At 38.6% G+C, this 19529-nt stretch overlaps 2 protein-coding genes across 2 annotated transcripts; one reads left to right on the top strand and one right to left on the bottom strand.

The window, feature by feature from the left end:
- The first annotated feature begins 5344 nt into the window (after positions 1-5344).
- Positions 5345-5940, top strand: LOC120413338 (uncharacterized). The gene is made up of 2 exons (XM_039574119.2): positions 5345-5454; positions 5518-5940. Exons 1-2 carry the CDS (start codon positions 5361-5363, stop codon positions 5907-5909), a joined length of 486 nt encoding a protein of 161 aa, XP_039430053.1. The 5' UTR covers positions 5345-5360; the 3' UTR covers positions 5910-5940.
- A 166-nt stretch (positions 5941-6106) lies between these two features.
- On the bottom strand, positions 6107-19327 carry LOC120413329 (transmembrane protease serine 9-like). The gene is made up of 7 exons (XM_039574107.2): positions 18746-19327; positions 16023-16471; positions 11173-11356; positions 10801-11118; positions 6862-7328; positions 6618-6801; positions 6107-6547 (listed from the first exon to the last, which is right to left on the bottom strand). Exons 1-7 carry the CDS (start codon positions 18951-18953, stop codon positions 6198-6200), a joined length of 2160 nt encoding a protein of 719 aa, XP_039430041.1. The 5' UTR covers positions 18954-19327; the 3' UTR covers positions 6107-6197.
- Between the last annotated feature and the right edge of the window lie 202 nt (positions 19328-19529).

Raw genomic sequence — 19529 nt, 5'->3', positions numbered from 1 at the left:
AAACTCAACAGATCCAAAATGTTTCAAAACAAGTCACTTCAGCAGCAAAAAATATGTCACGCTTGAGCTTGAACATAACCTTCTACTTTGTTTATGTTTACAGCTGTGGTGCAGTTGTAGTAGTGAGGAGAAGTAGGGAGCATAAGGCTTTCTAGTCAGAAATTTACCAACACATTCAAAGTATGTTTACATGACAGCTGGACGTTTGTTTGCATCAGGTTTCCTATCTCTTTCTAGCAAATTTTTTTGTCAAGCGACTTCTAGCTGGTTTATTTGACTGACTGCCCGATATGTCAGCCAACATACTTCGCAGGGCTGTGACAGCTACAGCTCGATCATTGTTTGCATCAGGACACTGTGACGAGGAGTTCGTCATTTTTGAGTTGAATTATATTTTTTTCACTGGGCCTAGAAAGCCTTATTCGAAAATCACGTTACGCATTATGTCTTTTCAGCACCCAGGTTTATCCCATTCAAGTCTGAATTTTCAAAAAAATATTTTTTTAGTTGATGCTGGGAAAATGATCCTGAGGCCCATACAAAAATTGTAGGCTACTTTAGAAAATTTTGATTTTTGGGTCATATATGACCCATCAGGCCCGAAAAGGTTATAGGACATATTAAAAAAAATTATTTGCTCAAGTACAATCCAGACTCGATTATCCAAAGGCCTCGTAAAAATTCACTTCGGATAACTGCCGTTCTACGCATAATCGTCCCATGTCATATTTTGACGATTCTGACTTTTTAACATTATTAAGTTTATTTTAACATTTTTAAGTTTAGTTTGACGTGTACTTTTCGAAAACCCCATAAAATTTAGTACTTTGTTAGGAAACTCATTGAAAACAACACCAAGTATGTTTGTCCCATCGTAAAACTTCTACGCATAATTGTCCCACCAAGTATTTTCTATCACGAAATCATGAGTTTTATGTAGCATTATGTCGTGTTTACCTATTGTTTAGCAAGAGGATCACAAGTAACATTGATAAACTGCTAACTGGGGCAACTAGAGACATAAAGGGCGAAAGGGGACCCACGGGACAATTATGCGTAAAAACACAGAAATCGATCGAAAAATTTCAATCGCGTTTTTCTCAGTTGCTCTTTTTGAACATGGGTCAATTATGCGGTCAATTATCAGTTTCAGATTTGGAGATTTCGAACAGTATAATACGACAACCTAAATTAAAATAATTTAGCGTAGAACGGCAGCTAAGGGCTCAATTGTCTTTGTTGGACGTTTCTAACTTTTTTTAAATTATTTTTAATTGAGTCTTTCGTATACTTTTCGAAATCCCCATAAATCTGATACATTGTTCGGAAACTCATTGAAAACAACACCAAGTGTTTTCCATCGTTACAAGTCTAAGCGTAACCGTCCCACGAAGTATTTTTTTTCGCGGAATCACGCGGAGTGACGGCGCCGGATACTCATAAAATTTTAGAACGCCCGTCGCGGGATTCAAACCAGCAACCTCTGGATTGGACTCCGTGCCGTACTCAAACACTTAGAAGCCCAGGGCGGCGAAGCCATTGTAGTTAAAAGGAAGACACTAGTGGTTGGTACTAGCCATGATGGCCGACAGCTATAAAGTGCACAGCACATTTTGGATTGCCATTTCAGTAAAATAAATAACTGAATACGATTCAGTAATTATCACTTTTGCTGAAATACGGTAATGAACAAAAACATTGCTGAAAAATCAGAGTAAATCAGTAACTGAATATCTGTCAAACTGAAATGCCTAAGGCGACCAACTGTACGGATTTTTTCTTTACTATACGGATTTTTGACCTTCTTCGCGGATTTTTAACAGGCCGGAATTTGTGTAGGGAATTTCACGCATTATACGGATTTGAATTGCTTTTTTGATTTGGTCAAAGCTTTTGTTAATTAGACATTTTAATTTAACTGTGAGTTTGATTTAAAAAGGGAGAGTTTTCCGGGGTTTTCTCAATTCAAACATGATTTTTTTTCTTTCATATGTTAATAGGACCTTTTTAAAAAATACACTGGAGAATTGTTCATTTAGACATTCCTTGCTAAATATATTTATCAATTAAAAGATCCAAAGGCTTTCTAAAACTTGTGAAAACCTTTGAACATTTGAATTAACAAATCTAGAGTTTTTTTTAAAGGTCCTATAAACTGTTGTGTTTCACATGTTATAGGACCTTTTCAATAAAAAAAATTCTGGAAAAGTGCTCGTAAAAAAAGAGAACGATATCATTCGTAAAAGCAAACTTGACATTTCGTAAACTTTTGAACGTTTTACAAAAAAAAAATTGGAGACCATAATGATTTCAAATCACGGTTTATTTTATGAATACTTTTAAACGTGCAAGTCATAAGCACTCTGATAGCATTTTGTGAAATTTGTTAGCTGTAAAAACGACACAGTTTTATATTCGTAATTCTCAAATTTATTTAATTTAATTACTCTAAATAATTCCTTAACAGTTTTTGTTATACAGTGTGTTGCTTTTTTACTGGGCGCTCGATAACTGGACCGTAACCCAGTTAAAAAGCAGACAAACGTCAAAAAACAATACAAACCAAAATGACCGAGGGGTTAATTGATGCAAAAATCATATTCAATAAATAAAAAAAAACTGTTCAAACTTTTATTTAATTTCAAGTTACAATTAAAGAAATATGAAAAGTAAGCATTGTAAATAAATTTGAGTAACTTTTATTTTTATAATTCATCTGGAAAATATTATGCATCGGTGATCCCCTCGTTATTTTTTGTTCAGCCCAGTTAACGAGCAACATTCGGTGACTGGGCTACGTTTTTTGATTTAGATGATATCTGAAATACCCGAAATACCAGTAACGATTGCTGATCTTCAGCAAATGATCTGTCAAGCTGAAAGGCTAGTACGCTGATCGGAAGGAAAGGGGTCAAGAAATGGCTTTACGAACAGCAGAACAAAGGAGAGGGAGCAATTTCTTGGGGCTTTTCTTCACCCTCTCTGGCTTGCTTTCGCTGCCGCCGCTGCCCATTTGAATTTTTTCTTGACCGATTCCTTCCGAAGTGCATACACCGCTGAAACAAGAAAATTACTGATTTTTCAGCAAAATAATGTTTCTTTTGCTGAAATTTCAGTTGTTTTGACAACTGTTTTTACTGAAATTTCAGTAAATTAATAGCTGTCAAAGTGACAAATGACAGTTAACTGAGAATTTAGTAAAATCCTAATCAGACCGTTGCAAATATTTTAAAAAATCAGGGGGCAAAACAATATTTTTTTTTGCAAAAAACTTGAAAATGTCTCATAGACATTGTCTATGGAAATCTGGGTTGCGAATGAGCGAACGAGCTAAAACCGTGCTCGCTCATTCATAAGCATGAGGACTTATCAGGTAGCTCGTGCTCGCTCATGCTCATCGCATGCGCTCGCGCTCAATGAGCGCTCATCAGCAAAATAGATAGATTTTTTGTATTGTTGATGAATCTCGCACATGACAATGGAGCACCGGATTCGAGTGGTACAAATGACAGTTCTCCTATAAGAAATACATTATAGAAAAAAGCAAAAACTGCTCGAATGGAAGTGCTCCATTGGATTGTCACTTTTGAAGCTTATTTCATATTCCTGAGATAATTTCAACACGAAAAAAGGGCATGTACTCATGTTATGTCGTCAGCTTAGTTTTTCTCAGAGCTTTATAATTAAAACTAGTTTTTATTAAATTCCCGATCAATGAAAAGTTACTGATTTGCAATCAAGACACATTTGCTTAGAATTCCATACACTCTTTTTAATTAACTTTCATATTTAGAGTAAACTGACAAGGAACGGCATAATTTTACTTATGATGGGCAGGCTCATTTCTCATTTATTTTTTTATTTATTTGGAATAGACTCCTATGAATAACATAGTTTATTCAAATTCATCTAAGACACAGATTTGGCATGCATTATGATAAATTATTTACAAATAATTGATTAAACAAGATGAGGTGCCCAGACTTCAAAACGTTTACGATTTGAAAAAAAAATGACGTGACCTAGAAAACATTTTTGTGTTCCTTAAAGATACTTTTCAGCTTAAATAAATACCGTTGACCTTCACGTGTTACTGTTTTATCAACATTATTTATATAAATCGGATTATTTCTTCAAATAACGATAATCCTAATTTGTCATCTCAACTCTGACTCCTAAACCAGCGTCAAAACAAAATTTTTAGAAAAATATTTCACCGAATGTTATTAAGATTAGCCTATTCCAGCCTCCATTAAAAAAACAAAGCTCTGCTGAAAAAAATGTTGTCATTGTATACGTTACATGTAAAAAAAGACCGCTCATTTTGCTCAATGAGCAAAAAATGAGCGCGAGCGATGAGCATTTTTGCCAGCCGGACCCAAACATGACAGTTTTCGTGAGTTGCGCGTATTCACCGACAGATGGCCAGTGGGCCTCGTCGGATCCGCCCATTAATTACGCAACTCAAAATTTGCATGGGAAACTTTTTTTTCGTGACGTCTTTCGTGGCACGCTCCTTTCAACTGTTCTAGACTAATATTTGGACAAGGCGTATCTCTAAACAAGTTTTCTACAAAAATGATTCCAAACTGCTTATTTTGTGGTTTTAAACCGAAACAAGGCAAAAACTATATCAAGGGCCGCCATCTTAGGCCCACTGGGCCCACAAAAAGAGGTACGCTCAGTTTGTATGGGAGCTGTCAACATGCTCCCGGGCTGATTTTTGCTCATAAAATTCATGAGCAAACATGAGCAGGAGCAAACGTGAGCCAGCTCGCGTAGCGCTCCTCCTCACGAATGAGTGAAAATTGCTCGCTCATGAGCGAATGTGCGCTCAAAATCACAACACTGGTGGAAATGGAAGTCTAATCAGCGGAAAATAGTCTAAAATGCTCTATTCTGCATTGCTAACATCTTTAGCATGTTTGGGCTCGTTTAAAAATATTTTGAACCTTTATGGAACTGAATTTTTTCGCAAAAATAAAATTTTCGTCAATACATACGTAGACATTTTGGAAACTTATGATTACAAAACAACTGGACAAATGTGTAATGCATTTTAAAACACTATTTTCATTCACATGTTAAAACCGCGGCCTCAAATTTTTATTTTTTTATTATGAATTTTCATTTGATAAATAATTTTAAATGTTTTTTATTACCTCATCTTACAGGGCTACAACAGTGCACCATAAGTTCTCAATTTGATGATTCCACATCAAAAACATTTTCGCTGACTTGAGCATAACAATTATTTGTTGTTGCACTCAGTTACTTGCAAGTTGGCACACCCAAAACGGGTCCAATCGATCCATCGATCGTCAGTCGTCGATCAGGTCAGGGAGGAAGTGCAAACCAACATGCCACGCTCCAAGCAATCGTCGTCGGTGATCCGCACCCTGTTGTGGGCGGTGGGCTTAGGTCTGGCTACCGTACTTGGCAAGCAGTTTGACTGTAAGTTTGAGATATTCTGTGTGAGTATCTGCACGATCTTCAACATTTCGTTCCGTTTCGCAGATTCCTTCGACCCGCACGAGCTCGAGTGCCCCGGCAACGTGACCCACGAGAAGGTCATGCTGACCGCGTACCGGCCCCAGTACGATGGCGCCAGCAAGCGCGACTTCACGGACCTCAAGTTCAAGAAGTTGTACACGTTGCAGGACTTTTTGGACAACCGAGCGCCGTACGTGACGGTCGGGATGGATCCGCGGTTGAAGGTGCCCTACGGGACGGAGATTTGCATTCCCGAGCTGAACATTCACTTCCGGCGGAACGTGAAGCTGCAGGTGCGCGATACCCACGAGGATCTGGCTGGGGGTGCATACCGGAGGGTGGACATTTGCGTCCGAACGCAGGCCGACAGCTTCGATGACGTTGTGAATTTGCTCGAGGCGACGTTGGTGATGTAGGACAAAATTGTGGTAATAATAAAATGTTCAGTGTTTGTGGTTTGATCAACTAACATGATGGGTTTTTTATGATCCGATTTTTGCACTCTTTAATCCTGTAAATTTATCTCTTTTGTTGAGCCGTTTCTTGACCCCATTTTTTGGAAGGTGCGTACTGCGCTTAAAGCTACAATAAAACCAACGAAAAAAACAATACATATCATCGAAATCCAACTTTATTTCTGAATCTGTCCATTAATCTCCTGTATTGTATGCAGTCACTCGATAAACCCTTATGTCAGATAACCCTCACTTGCCCCACACCACCGACTCGATCCACTCGATGTAGGCCGCGACGCGGGTGTAAACGCTGGGCGTGTTCGAACCGCACCCGTTCCCAAACGAGGTCACTCCGATCAGCTTGTACTTTTCGTCCTGCACGATCTGCAGCGGACCGCCGGAATCACCCTGGCACGTGTCTCCGATCTGCTTGGTGACGGTGTTTTCCCGCCCGGTGGCACAGTACTGCGTGTCGATCAGCCCTTGCGGGAGCTTCCGATTGTTTTTGAGCAGGTTGTTGTCCGCGAACGATTGGTTGCACTTGTCCAGCGCCACCGTCGTCAGGTTGACCTTCATCAGGTGCTGCGATCGCATTTGACCTGTGGGACGGTATCAAGGGGATCGGTTTTGGTTGAGGTTGATTTTATAGATTTGTGAAGAAGAACTTACGATCGACGTCAACGATGCCGTAACCTTCCGCCGTCAGCGTCACGGACTCCTCCAGATCCTTCGTACTGCTAAACAGACAGATTGGACTCACGTTTGGCTCGTTGATCACGGATCGTTCCAGTTCGATCAGCGCGATGTCGTTGTAACTCTGGCTGGTTCGGTACTTTGGATGGGGGTAGAATTCCTGCAATGACCTGGCACGTGAGTCAGGTGAATTCAACCTACGACCTGTCGCATATCTTACCTTTATGTTCACGACTACCCCCGGGTTGACCGCGGCCAGATCGTTCGTTCCGAGCAGCGCCACCACGGGTCGGCTCTTCGTGGGAATGCAATGGGCCGCCGTAAGCAGAAAACTGTCCGAGATCATGCTGGCCCCGCACCGGTAATCGTACCCGTTCGGAATCTCCTCACTCTCGTACCCAAGCGCGGCCATAAACGGAAACTCGCCGTCCTCCGCCTCTTCCCCGTCAATTATATGGAAAGTCAGCCGATTCTCGATGGGCGGAGCTCGATCGCACGCTATTGACGATCGCGTCCCAATTGGGATCGAATTGTTGCAACAGATGACCTCCACCTGACCATCGAAGCCGCACGTGACTCGATCGCCGTAGCGCTTCTTTTTGATGATGTTTTCGATGAACCAGGGACATTTGGTGGACACTTCGCAGGAACCGGGCGTGCCATCCTTCTGCGAGCAGGGATCGCCAACTGGAACAGAGCAGAGGTTGAAGGGAGGAGAAAGAAATTAAATGTTATGAAATGGATTATTTTTTTTTTGCTTGATCAATGATTTGACTTAATTAATCTACAGAAAATTTAGTCAATTAAGTTATCCGTCGTCATTTTTTGTTTCTATTATCAGTATGATTTGAATTTATTTTTAAAACATATGTTCCTAATCTATCGCTTAGTAGGGAAATACATTTCAATGGCACATTAGTAGTAGCATTACTGGTTACTTTTATGGTAATCATTATTTTATTGCATCATTTTAAGCTTTGAGACTAAACTCAATTTTCAATTCAATTCAATACATTTTACTTCCGAAATAACAATTTTACAACTTGTGTGAATGGCTGGTTCATAGAGTTTGGTGTTCCTTGCAACTATTTCCTTTTCATTAACCACTTGGTAACAGAAGGTTCTTCAGATGCAATTAAACACTTAACTCAATTTAATTGCATACAGAGCGGATTCGCTAATTCGAATATAACTGCATTCAAATGAGCGAATCCGAATTTGCTTATTGGAATGACTGACAGCTGACAAGCTTGAAACCACGTGCTCGGAAATCGTCGAACAATTAAATTGAAATGTCAACATAAACTGAGTTTTCGAAAAAAGTGTCCAAACATTTTTTGTTTGATCAACTGTCAGGCTTGTCTTCTTTAGCTTTATATTGAAAATTTCAAACGAATTCTGTCGTGAACGCAGTGCATTTTTGAGAGAAGAATGCCATTTTGTGCTTTTGGGACAATTGCTTTAGTAATTTGATTCCTTCCCATACTAGTCTTGACTGGTAGGTATACCCTTTCAGAGCATTCAGTGCTGCCAAGCTGTCGGAAAAGATACAAATATTAGCTAATCTATCATTTCTTTTGAGGGAAATGTGCAAACATTCAATGATTGCATAAACTTCTGCTTGGAAAACTGTTGGAAATTGTCCCATTGGAACAGATTCACTTCGTTAGAATACTCAACGGTTGTTCCACGAATAATGTCCATCGTCTTGTGAACGGCATTATAACTGTTTTAGAGGGATTTATACCAAGATCCTAATTATTGCATCATTTTGAAATAAAATTCAAGGCCGATTGCATTCGGTTACAAATTTCAATACCTATTTGTCCACGAACAGATACAGATGTCATCCGCTTAGCTGATAAGTTCAAAGCCGAGTCTCGCCAACTTTTTCAGAAGATCATCGAATACAAATGACCATAGGAGAGATGATAGAACTACACCTTGTGGACATTCCCTCCGTGGTCTAATTACCAATCGTTCCCCTCATTCATATTACTTTTATAAACATTAGCCCGGGTCAAAAAAATTAAAGTTGCTCAAATCAAAAATTATATGAGATTGCCCGAAAGAGTACTCAAAATGGAGGCTCAGGCCAAAATTTCAGCCCATTTGGTTGGAAACTGGCTTGAGTTGAGCAGGAACAAGTTTAAATGGGAATTAACCCGTAAAACTGGAGCATTTAGGTAAATTTCTCTGTACAAGACAGCCGTTAACAAATGACGACTTTTGCATACCATTGGGTCCTAGGGGATGATCTGGGGAACAATTCCTCCGAAGGGTGCAAGACGATCCGAGGCCCCTGGTCTTGCCTTGAACCGGATTCATTCCGACGTCGCAGAAATTTTCATGATCCCAGCTTAAGGTGAAGCCGTTGATCATTTTCGAAGAAAATTAATCATCACTATAAAATATTCTGTATTAAATTCAATTTAACGAATTTCAGCACCAAAAGGAATCAGCATGTGCCGGTTGTTGCCTTCTTGAAGCCACTGAAAGAATTTTTGATCTAAATCAATTGTGCTTCAAAATTTATATAATTTTGTGGCACAGTCATTGACGTCTTAGTTGGCAATCATTGATTAATGACGATTTCCATAACTTTACAAGGAATGGGATAATCGTTACCAAAAGGAATCAGCATGTGTAGGGCACTATTCTAAACAACTTGTTGAAGGAATTTTGTAAAAATATTGAAAGCGACGCAAAAATTATATCTTTGAACGAAAAATCATGACAATGATGGAAGTCTTCACGTTAATGTATAGGGAAAAATCAAAGCACTAAGATGGCTTCCTCGATCAGAGGACGTCACATGGCAATCAGTCACCACGTGGCAGGAAAATAACTCCAAAATCGACTTCAAAATTACATTTAGCGTTGTTAAGGTGTTTTTGATCAAATATCTGCTTGAATAAAGTGTCCTAGAAATAAAAAAAACCACATTAAAAGCAAAAATTGATGACGTGGTTGCTGATTGCCATGTGGCGTCCTCTGATCGAGGCAGCCTTCTTAGTGTGCTTTGATTTTTCCCTATACATTAAGCTGGGACCATATAGGGGAAATCTACCTATTATTTATTACCACATATTATTTATTATTTACAAACTTTTTTAACCTTCTCCTAGTGGAAAATTGTCCAAAGAATCCGAAAATGCATTCCGTTTTCCGATTAACACTGGAACGCCCAACGCATGTCCAACTTACACGTACGCCCAAGCCTCCCAAAAAAGGTGGAACGGTAGCTTCAACTCTCTGCTTCTCGAGCATTACTCAACCAATCGGGACGATTCTTTTTTCCAGAGATTTGTAAGAATGTCTAGATGATCCTAAAATTTTGCAGAACTTAATTTGAACAAATCTGTAATTTCTGCGACCGAAAACATCGTTCCACCCGAGGTTCCACCTTTTTTTAAAACGACTGCCTCCTCGGAATTTTAGGCGATTTTTTTACACGCACAAAAAAAAGTTGGAACGATGTTTTTGATCGCAAAAATTACAGATTTGATCGAATTAAGTTCTGCAAAGTTCTAGAATCATCTAGACATCCTAAAAAATCACTGGAAAGAAGAATAATCTCGATTGGTTGAGTTATGCCCGAAAACCATTGAGTTAAAGTTACCGTTCCAACTTTTTTGGGCCTTGGGCGTTGGAATGTTAAAAATCATGTTCATTGAGAAAATCATGACACTTTGAGTAGTTCAACTTTTTAAACTTGTCAACATTTTATGAAAAGTTCTTCTTGAGGTACTTTTAACACTTCTCTACCACGGTCAGTATGTTTCTAAACCATTCCTTACGTATTTTTTTTATTGTACTCTTCATTTTGCGGAAAAATCGTAAACCTATCAAAGTCACCCCGTTTTACGGTACTTACTCGAAGTGGAACTGTTGCTGGTAAGTTTATGGCTTGAACAGTTATTTTGAAGCCATAATCGTGCAAATTCTTCATATGGATTGGTTAGAATAGGTTTATTTCCCCTATCCGGTGCCATTTGCCAATCGTTTAAAAGTATTGCATGTATTTTTATGAAAAGTTTATTTTTCAATTGGTTGTTAGAACACAATGCTGTAATTATGTAAAGTTCGTTGTAATGGCCAAAATGGTGCGTAAATACTGCGTTTTAAAACTATTGTCAAAAAACTCTAAAGATGTCTCAGGGCCACACGATCGACTCGATCCACCCGATATAGCTGGCCACCCGCGTGTAAACGCCCGGCTTTCCCGCGCCACATCCGGCCCCAAACGAGGTCACGCCGACCAGTTTGTGCTTCCCGTCCTGGAGGATCTGCAGCGGACCGCCGGAATCGCCCTCGCAAGCGTCCCCAAAGAACTTGGTCATGAGGTTTTGCTTGCCGATGGCGCAGTACTGCGTTTCCACGAGTTTCCGACCGGGAATGTTCAATTCTGCGGTGCATTTGTCCAATGCCACAGTCGTCAGGTTCACCTTCAGCAGGACCTTGGAACGGAGCAGACCTAAAAGTAGAGAGAATAAGTAAATGTGTTTAGGGGGAGACGGTCTGAACTCACGGTCGGTGTCCATAATCCCGAAGCCCTCGGTTTTAAGCTGTGTGCCCTCCGGGACATCCTTTGTGTCAGCGTATAGACAAATTGTATTGACCTCATCGGTGATGTCCACCTCTCGGTCCAGTTCGATGAGAGCGATGTCGTTGAGCTTTGTCTTTGAATTGTAGTTCGGGTGGCGATGGACTTTCTACAACGATTCCAGATTTATAGTTTCTCTTAGTAATTCTCTAAGACTCTAAGGTAAATGATATTGTAAATTAATAAGTATATTTTTGTATTTGGCTGTTTGAAATATATTTGTTAGCCCGGGTCCAAACAAATAATGTTGCTCAAATCAAAAAGTATCCAGGTTTTTAAGCGAAGATGGCGTTCGAATGGTGAACATCCGAAATGTCAAAAACACGCAGTAGCACCAACATTAGAAATCAAATGTGGCTGTCATGCCATAGCACACTTTTTTTTCGGAATATTGGTACCAATGCGTGATTTTGACATTTCGGACGTTCACCATTCGAACGCCATCTTCGCTTAAAAACCTGGAAATGAGACAACCCAAAAGAGTATTAAAAATGGGGCCTCTGGGCTCAGTTTGAAGCATTTTTTGATTGTTGTCAAATATTTATGGAAAATGTCTTAAAACATATTTTGTTTTTTTTTAATCTTTGGACTATCCATAAACCATGTGAACACTTTTAAAGAAATTTTCAACCTGAGGGACAAAAACATTAAATAAAATTTGTACCATCCTAAAATGATCAATTGGTCCGAAAAAAAAAAAAAAAACTTAAAAATTTCAATTGAAATAGGAGTCTTAGGGACCATCCACAAACCACGTGGACACTTTTTTGGAATTCTCAACCCCCCCCCCCCCTCGTGGACAATTGTCCATACAAAAAAAATCTTTTTTGTATGGATCGTGGACAATCGCCATACCCCCCCCCCCCCCCTAAAGTGTCCACGTGGTTTATGGATGGTCCCTTATCAACTGAAAACAATCTAAAATGCCTTTTTCTGCAATAATAATCATATTAAGCATGTTTAGGCTCGTTTAAAAATATTTAGAATTTTTATAAAATTACAAAGTACAGCACTGCAAAAAACTTTTTTTTCGCAGAAATAAAATTTTCGTCAATACCCAGAAATTTGGAAATTTATGATTGCAAAACAACTGGACAGGTGAATAATTGCTTCGACCAAATCGGCTCAAAATTTTGGTGAAGGCTTATTAACCCGGTCCCGTGTGCATGACGAAGGCTGATTTAAAAAAAGTTTATTTAAATAAAAAAAAAATAAAAATATTTTTCTGTTTTTCATATAAAATATCGTCAGTCTTTGATTTTTGTAAATAAAAAAAAAAATCAAAATCGGACTTTGTCATGCACACGGGATATGTCTTGAGAGTCTTCACTCCAAATTTCAGCCAATTTGGTAAATCCAATCTTGAAATATCATGGCACCCATAAATCAACTCGGTGTTCCGAGAAAAACGCTCACAAAGTTTGAAAGTCCGCTTTGCTCATGGCAAAACCTTAAACTTAAATCGTTTTCTACTCACTTTAATCATGACATATCTGCATGAAATATTCAGGAGGGATTGAAATTCATATTTTTCAAGGATTTAATAAATATTAGGAAATATGAAATATTAAGATTTTCAACATGTATGTAACCCCTTAAAAACACTTTCTTTTTTATTCAAATGTTGAAACCGTGGCATGTCATTTCCATTTTTGACCTTTTTTTCCCATTGTGCAATTCTCTACGAAATCGGTATTTTTTGGGTAATTTTTAATTTTTGTATTTTTTAATTCGGCTGAAACTTTTTTGGTGCCTTCGGTATGCCCAAAGAAGCCATTTTGTATCATTAGTTTATCCATATAATTTTCATACAAATTTGGCAACTGTCCATACATGCCAAAAATACAAAAATGATACATGAAAATTAAGAATTTTTATCGATTTGGTGTCTTCGGCAAAGTTGTAGGTATGAACACTGAAAAACGATACATCGTCAAACATTGGTGATTTATAATTTCACTTTTTGACACTAAAACTTGAATTGCAAAGAACTATTTTTTATTTTTTCTGATATGTTTTAGGACATCAAATGACAACTGTTCAGAAATATTCAGAACGTGCAAAAAATCTTTGACCGAGTTATGAATTTTTGAATCAATACTGACTTTTTTTAAATCGAAATATTGGTCGCAAAAATTTTTCAACTTCATTTTTCGATGAAAAATCGAATTGGCTGTCAAAAAGTCAAATTTTGATAAAGTGCACCGTTTTCAAGTTAAAGCCCTTTTTAGGTAACTTTTTTGAAAATAGTCGCGCTTTTTCATTTTTTAAAATTAGTGCACATGTTTGCCCACCTTTGAAAAAAATACTGTTGAATTGCTGAAAAAAATCTCTTTTCTTTACTTTTTGAACTTTGTTGATACGACCCTTAGTTGCTGAGATATTGCCATACAAATGTTTTAAAACATGAAAATTTATGTTTTTTAAGCTGCCGTTCTACGCATAACTGTTCCATGTCATTTTTGGACGATTCTGATTTTTTATCATTTTTAAGCTTAGTTTTACGTATATGAGTGGTAAGATTAAGAGAGGATTTCTAGAAGAGAAACCTCACTAACCTAAGCTTTGTTTATACTCCAAAGTTAACAATAAACCAGTCTAAGCTTGAACTCGAAACAAGAACGACGTGTTACTTGATATCCGAAAGAGTCTTACAACCATGTGTCTAGATTGAAGTCGTAGCAGCGTACTATGTTCAGAAAATCATTGAAAACAACACCAAGTCTGTTTGTCCCATCGTTGAACTTCTACGCATAATTGTCCCACCAAGAATTTTCTATCACGAAATCATGAGTTTTACGAAGCATTTCATCCTGTTTACCTGTTTATCTGCAAAAATATTACAAATAAGGATGATAAAATTTTAACCGGGGTGATTAGGGACATATAGGGCGAATAGGGACCCACGGGACAATTATGCGTAGAACGGCAGTGAGTCTCACCCAAACAACCCACCATTTTGTAACGTCGATATCTCAGCAACTAATGGTCCGATTTACAATGTTAAAATATGAAACATTCGTGAAATTTTCTGATCTTTTCGAAAAAAATATTTTTAAAATTTTTAAAGCAAAACTGACATTTTAGAAGGGCGTAATTTTGAATATTTGGCCCTTTTGAAATGTTAGTCTTTATTCAAAAATTATTTTTTCGAAAAGATCGGAAAATTTTACGAATGTTTCATATTTTAACATTGTAAATCGGACCATTAGTTGCTGAGATATCAACGTTACGAAATGGTGGGTTGTTTGGGTGAGACTTGGAAAACATCAATTTTCATGTTTTTAAACATTTGCATGGCAATATCTCAGCAAATAAGGGTCGTTTCAACAAAGTTTAAAAATGCAAAATATAGATAATTTTCTCAGCTTTTCAAAAATATTTTTTTTCAAAAGTGGGAAAACATGTGCATTAATTTAAAAAAAAAAAATGAAAAAATGCGACTATTTTCAAAAAAGTTACCAAAAACTGGCCTTAACTTGAAAGCGGTGCACTTTATCAAAATTTCACTAAAGTACTTTTTGATTGCAAATTTGATTTTACATCGATAAATAAAGTTGAAAAAATTTTGCGACCAATGTTTTGATTTTTTTAAAAATCAGTATTGATTCAAAAATTCATAACTCGGTCAAAGATTTTTGCACAACCTCGAAATTTCTTAAAAGTTGGCATTTGATGTCCCCTAAAACATGTAAAAAAATAATTAAAATAGTGTTTTTTTGCAAATCAAGTTTTAGTGACAAAAAGTTAAAGAAAAAAATCACCAAAAATTTTTTTATCGTGTTTTTTTTCCAATGTATTCCAATTTTGAATTTTCATCTATCGTTTTTGTATTGACAGCTGCCAAATTTTTTGTATGGAAAATTATATGGACAAACTAATTATGCAAAATAGCTTCTTTGTCCGTACCGAAGGCACCAAAAAAGTTTCAGTCGGATTAAAAAATATAAAAATTAAAATTAAAAAAAATACCGATCTCGTAGAGAATTGCTCTACCAATATTTCGATTTAAAAAAAAAATCAGTATTAATTCAAAAATTCATAACTCGTTCAAATATTTTTTGCACATTCTGAATATTTCTGAACAGTTGGCATGTCCTAAAACATATCACCTAATAATAAAAGTGTTTTTGTGCAAATCAAGTTTTAGAGACAAAAAGTGAAATTGAAAATCACCAATTGTATCATTTTTTCAGTGTACACTCATCCCCCGGTGGTTTGTCACTTTTTCGTTTGACACTTTAAAAGGTGACGAACTGTCACTTTTTACACGGCGCTCACGCACACTATCAAAACAAACGTTTGGTAGTGTGTGTAAACTCCGTGTAAAAGGGGTGTCAATCTAAAAAGTGACCCCGTTCGTTTGACAACAGTTGGTGTCAAACCATCGAGGTTTGAGTGTAGTCCATATCCATACCTACAACTTTCTCGAAGACAGCAAATCCATAAAAAAATCTGTCAATAGATACAGATTTTTGAATTTTCATATATCAGCTCTAACATTTGTATGGAAAATTATCAAAGGCACCAAAAAAGTTTCAGCTGGATTAAAAAATACAAAAAAAAATCGAATGCCGAAATCTCAGAAAAATGCTCCATTCCAATTCAAATAGAAAATTCAGTCGCTTTGCGCAAGAGGGGACTAAACCAAACGTTCAAAAACTTTGAGAGTTGTTGAGGAACTCAGAAGCATCTGAAAATGGCTGTGCTCAGTAATCTTGGAAATTTTTGTTTTCTATGCAACCATATTACGCCCTTATGACTCCAGTCCCTACCTTGATCATCACCAGCACTCCTTCGCCGGGCTCCAGCTTAACCGTTCCGAGCAGCGCCACCAGTGGCTTTCCCTGCTTGAAACAATGCGCCGCCGTCAGCAGAAAGCTTCTCGTGATCAAACTGGCCCCACATCGGTAATCGTACCCGGCGCCATCATCCGCGTCGCTGTGAAAACCGAGCGTGGCCATAAACGGAAACTCCCCCGGATCGGCTTCCTCGCCGTCGATGATGTGAAACACGGTGTAAATGTGCTCCGGCTGACGCTCGCAGGCCAACGACGACCGGACGCCGATCGGTTCCGGCGTTTTACAGCAGATGACCTCCGTCAGACGATCCTCGGACCAGCTGCAGTGCTTGCGTTCGGTTTTCCGCGGAACAAACCAACGGCAGTCGGTGGCTTTGGTGCAGATTCCGGACGCTCCATCGCTGAGGCCGCACGGATCGCCCTCTGCAAAGATTTTCGGAAAAATTTATGGAATGAAATTATGTTTTAGTTTGGTTTGGGGTGGTTTTTGTCCTATGGATATTGAGTGGTTTAATGCATACCATGCTTCTCGAAAATGATTTTTGAGGATCAACTGCACTTTCAGATTTTGTTAATACCAATTGGTTTCGATAAACACGACAAACGGCTTGATTGATTAATGGACTTAGTTTGTTAAAAATTAGCTTGGATACAGCGCTGGCCCACAGAAAATAATAAAAATAAATTTGAAGCATTATTCGTTCTCATTAAAAAATTCCATTTGAAGAGGGCAGAAACCGAAAAAAAAAATTCCGATCGGGCTTTAAATTTCTTTGGGGGTTCCTTGGCCTAAATTATTAGACCCGTATATTTTTAGTTTGGCCATTAGGATGACCTACACCGAGCTAGGGTGGTCCCAAAAATTGCCATTTTCGTAATTTTTAGCAAAAAACATTTTTTTTTCAAAAAATCATAACTTCACGCCATTTCAACCGATTTTAGTTGTGTTGGTCGCAAATAAAAGGTGATAAGTTGGTCTTTCTAGGAAAAATAGCCTAAAGACCGAAAAATCCTAAAGAGCCTATGCCTAAACATATTTTTATCGAATTCTTTGGACAATTTTAAGTAACATACACTCAACCCCCGGTGGTTGGTCACTTCTTCGTTTGACACTTTTTTAGTTTGTACCGCGTTGGTTGGTCAAAGTCAAACTAAAAGGTGACGAACTGTCACTTTTTACACGGCGCTCAAGCACACTATCAAAACAAACGATTGGTAGTGTGTGTGAACTCCGTGTAAAAGGGGTGTCAATCTAAAAAGTGACCCCGTTCATTTGGTGTGAAACCATTGGGGTTTGAGTGTATACTCAAAAATGGAAGGTGTTCAATAACAGGATTCCGAGACATGATTTTTTGAAAATTAAAGCTGAAATTTTCGGCACGTCGAGCGCAAAATCGAGAAAATTTCGAAAACGGGAAAAATCTTATTTTACTAAAACTGCGATAACTTTAAAATTTCAGCGATGACCTATACATGTTTGGTACCAAAAATTGCTTCTTTTATTTACGAAAGGACATTGACATAAGGTGTGAAAGGGATATACTAAATGTTTACATTTGTTTATTATCCGCGCACCACCAAACAGAAGTGCGCATCTCTTCTATTGCGCGAAAAAAAACCTAATATAGGACCTAATAAAAAAAGTCACGCATTCAAACGCGAATGGAACGTATAATGTGAAACAAGACCAATATAAAATAATTATTTTCAAAATTACATTAAAAGCTTAACATCAAATTTTCAATTTATTATAAATTTACGATTTTAAATAGAATGATGAGTCACAGAGTTCTTGTACGTTTGGTTGAAAATTTGCGATTAATTCTATCCAATTCGACGATTATCACTATCGAGAAATTAAAAGTGAGAGTTTGTGCAACATGGAGTTAAACTTTCTGTAAAGTTACTGTGAAGATTACCACGGCACTTTGAAAAGTTTAACTCCATGTTGAACGCACACACTCTCACTTTTAATTTCTCAATTTATTTTGCAAAAGTTATGCAAAAGTTATGATAAAAAATGCTTTCTTACCTTCTGTTGTGTAATGGTTGCTTATTTTCAATTTAAAGCATATTTAAAAGCATTTATCGAACGTCAAAATGTTATTGTGCCGACAATAGATACACGATAGAAAAACATATTGTTCTCCTAATATTCGATTCTTTTTTATTTTCCCCTCCTAAACTGTTTGATAAGACGTAGAATAACGGCGCAGGATATTCACTATGACATCATTTTTTAACGACCACCGCGGGTTTCAAACTGGTGATCCACACAAGCAGAATTTTGTTACACCATCATAAATGTTCCGTTTTTCTACAAAACATAAAAAAACGTGATTCCCAACCAAACCCAATTCTGAACTCGTCAAGTTCTAGCTTGTAGCATTCTACCGCCGCGCATCCAAGCAAGCCCGCTCACTGCACCGCCACTCTCACCGACTCACTGCAAGACCTCAAAGGTTATCAACACCGCGGCGGAGCACTCTAGATCGCGTCGAAGAAGAATCGACAACGAAACAAACACAAGCAAAAACAGATCCGCGGCGGCGACGCAACGCCTACTATGACACAAGAAGAACATAAGCGCAGCGACCGATCTGTATTACAAACAACCGGTCCCGCAAGACAAGGCCGGGATTCCTGCGCGTTCAGTCAAGCTGTGAAGACGGGGTTTTCCGTCCTTGGCGCCCTTACCGTACAGCTGGCCCCGTGCGGAAGCGATCATCAGCAACGCGTTGATGACGACGGCGCTCAGCGTCAACAGCTGGAAACGAGCGGGTTTCCCAAAGGTCATCATCGTCGTTGTCGTAGCCGTCTTCTTTCTTTTCTTTGGCAGAATCTTCGTCTGCTGATACGATGAGCTGCGCAGATCTTGCGGTTGTAGTCGTAGCGACGTAAACATAGAGAGATGTCGCTACCCTTGAAGCTCTCTTCACGGTTAGATGGACAGTTTTTCGCGAACGATTTGCCAAATTTCTTCCATGTACTGATACACGATCAGGTTACGTCACACCGATCTTCACGGGCACATTGCCCGTAACACCCTGCTGATCGTCGGGACGGTGGTGGTTCCTCCGGTCCGGAACACCTCCGCAAGCAAAAAAAAAAATGAGGTCGCTTCTTGGGACGGCAGAAACAACAACACCCACTAAAATCACAAAAAAATAACCGGCCGCGATCACCACTACGCGAACTGCCTGCGATCTGCGCGCTAAGAACTTCGGACGATCACTGAGCGGGTCGGTGATCGCAGCTGGTTTCCTCTCCAGTGATCCAGCAGAACCGTCGCCGTGAGATGACCATCGGAGAATGAGTGGTCAAGAGTTTGCGAGAGAGAGGATCATCAGGTATACGCGATCAACAGAGAGTGCGCGAGAAAGAGAGTGGAGAAGATCTGCATATCAGTGGAGGAGCGGTCAGTGGCGCATAACGCACCAGAACAGGTTTCTAGCTGGACATCAGGTTGATCAGCAGACAA

This window comes from Culex pipiens, chromosome 1 (genome assembly GCF_016801865.2).
Source record: "Culex pipiens pallens isolate TS chromosome 1, TS_CPP_V2, whole genome shotgun sequence".
Lineage (NCBI taxonomy): Eukaryota > Metazoa > Arthropoda > Insecta > Diptera > Culicidae > Culex > Culex pipiens.
The sequence above is the reverse complement of the archived record's forward strand: the minus strand, read 5'-3'. Positions and strand labels throughout refer to the sequence as shown.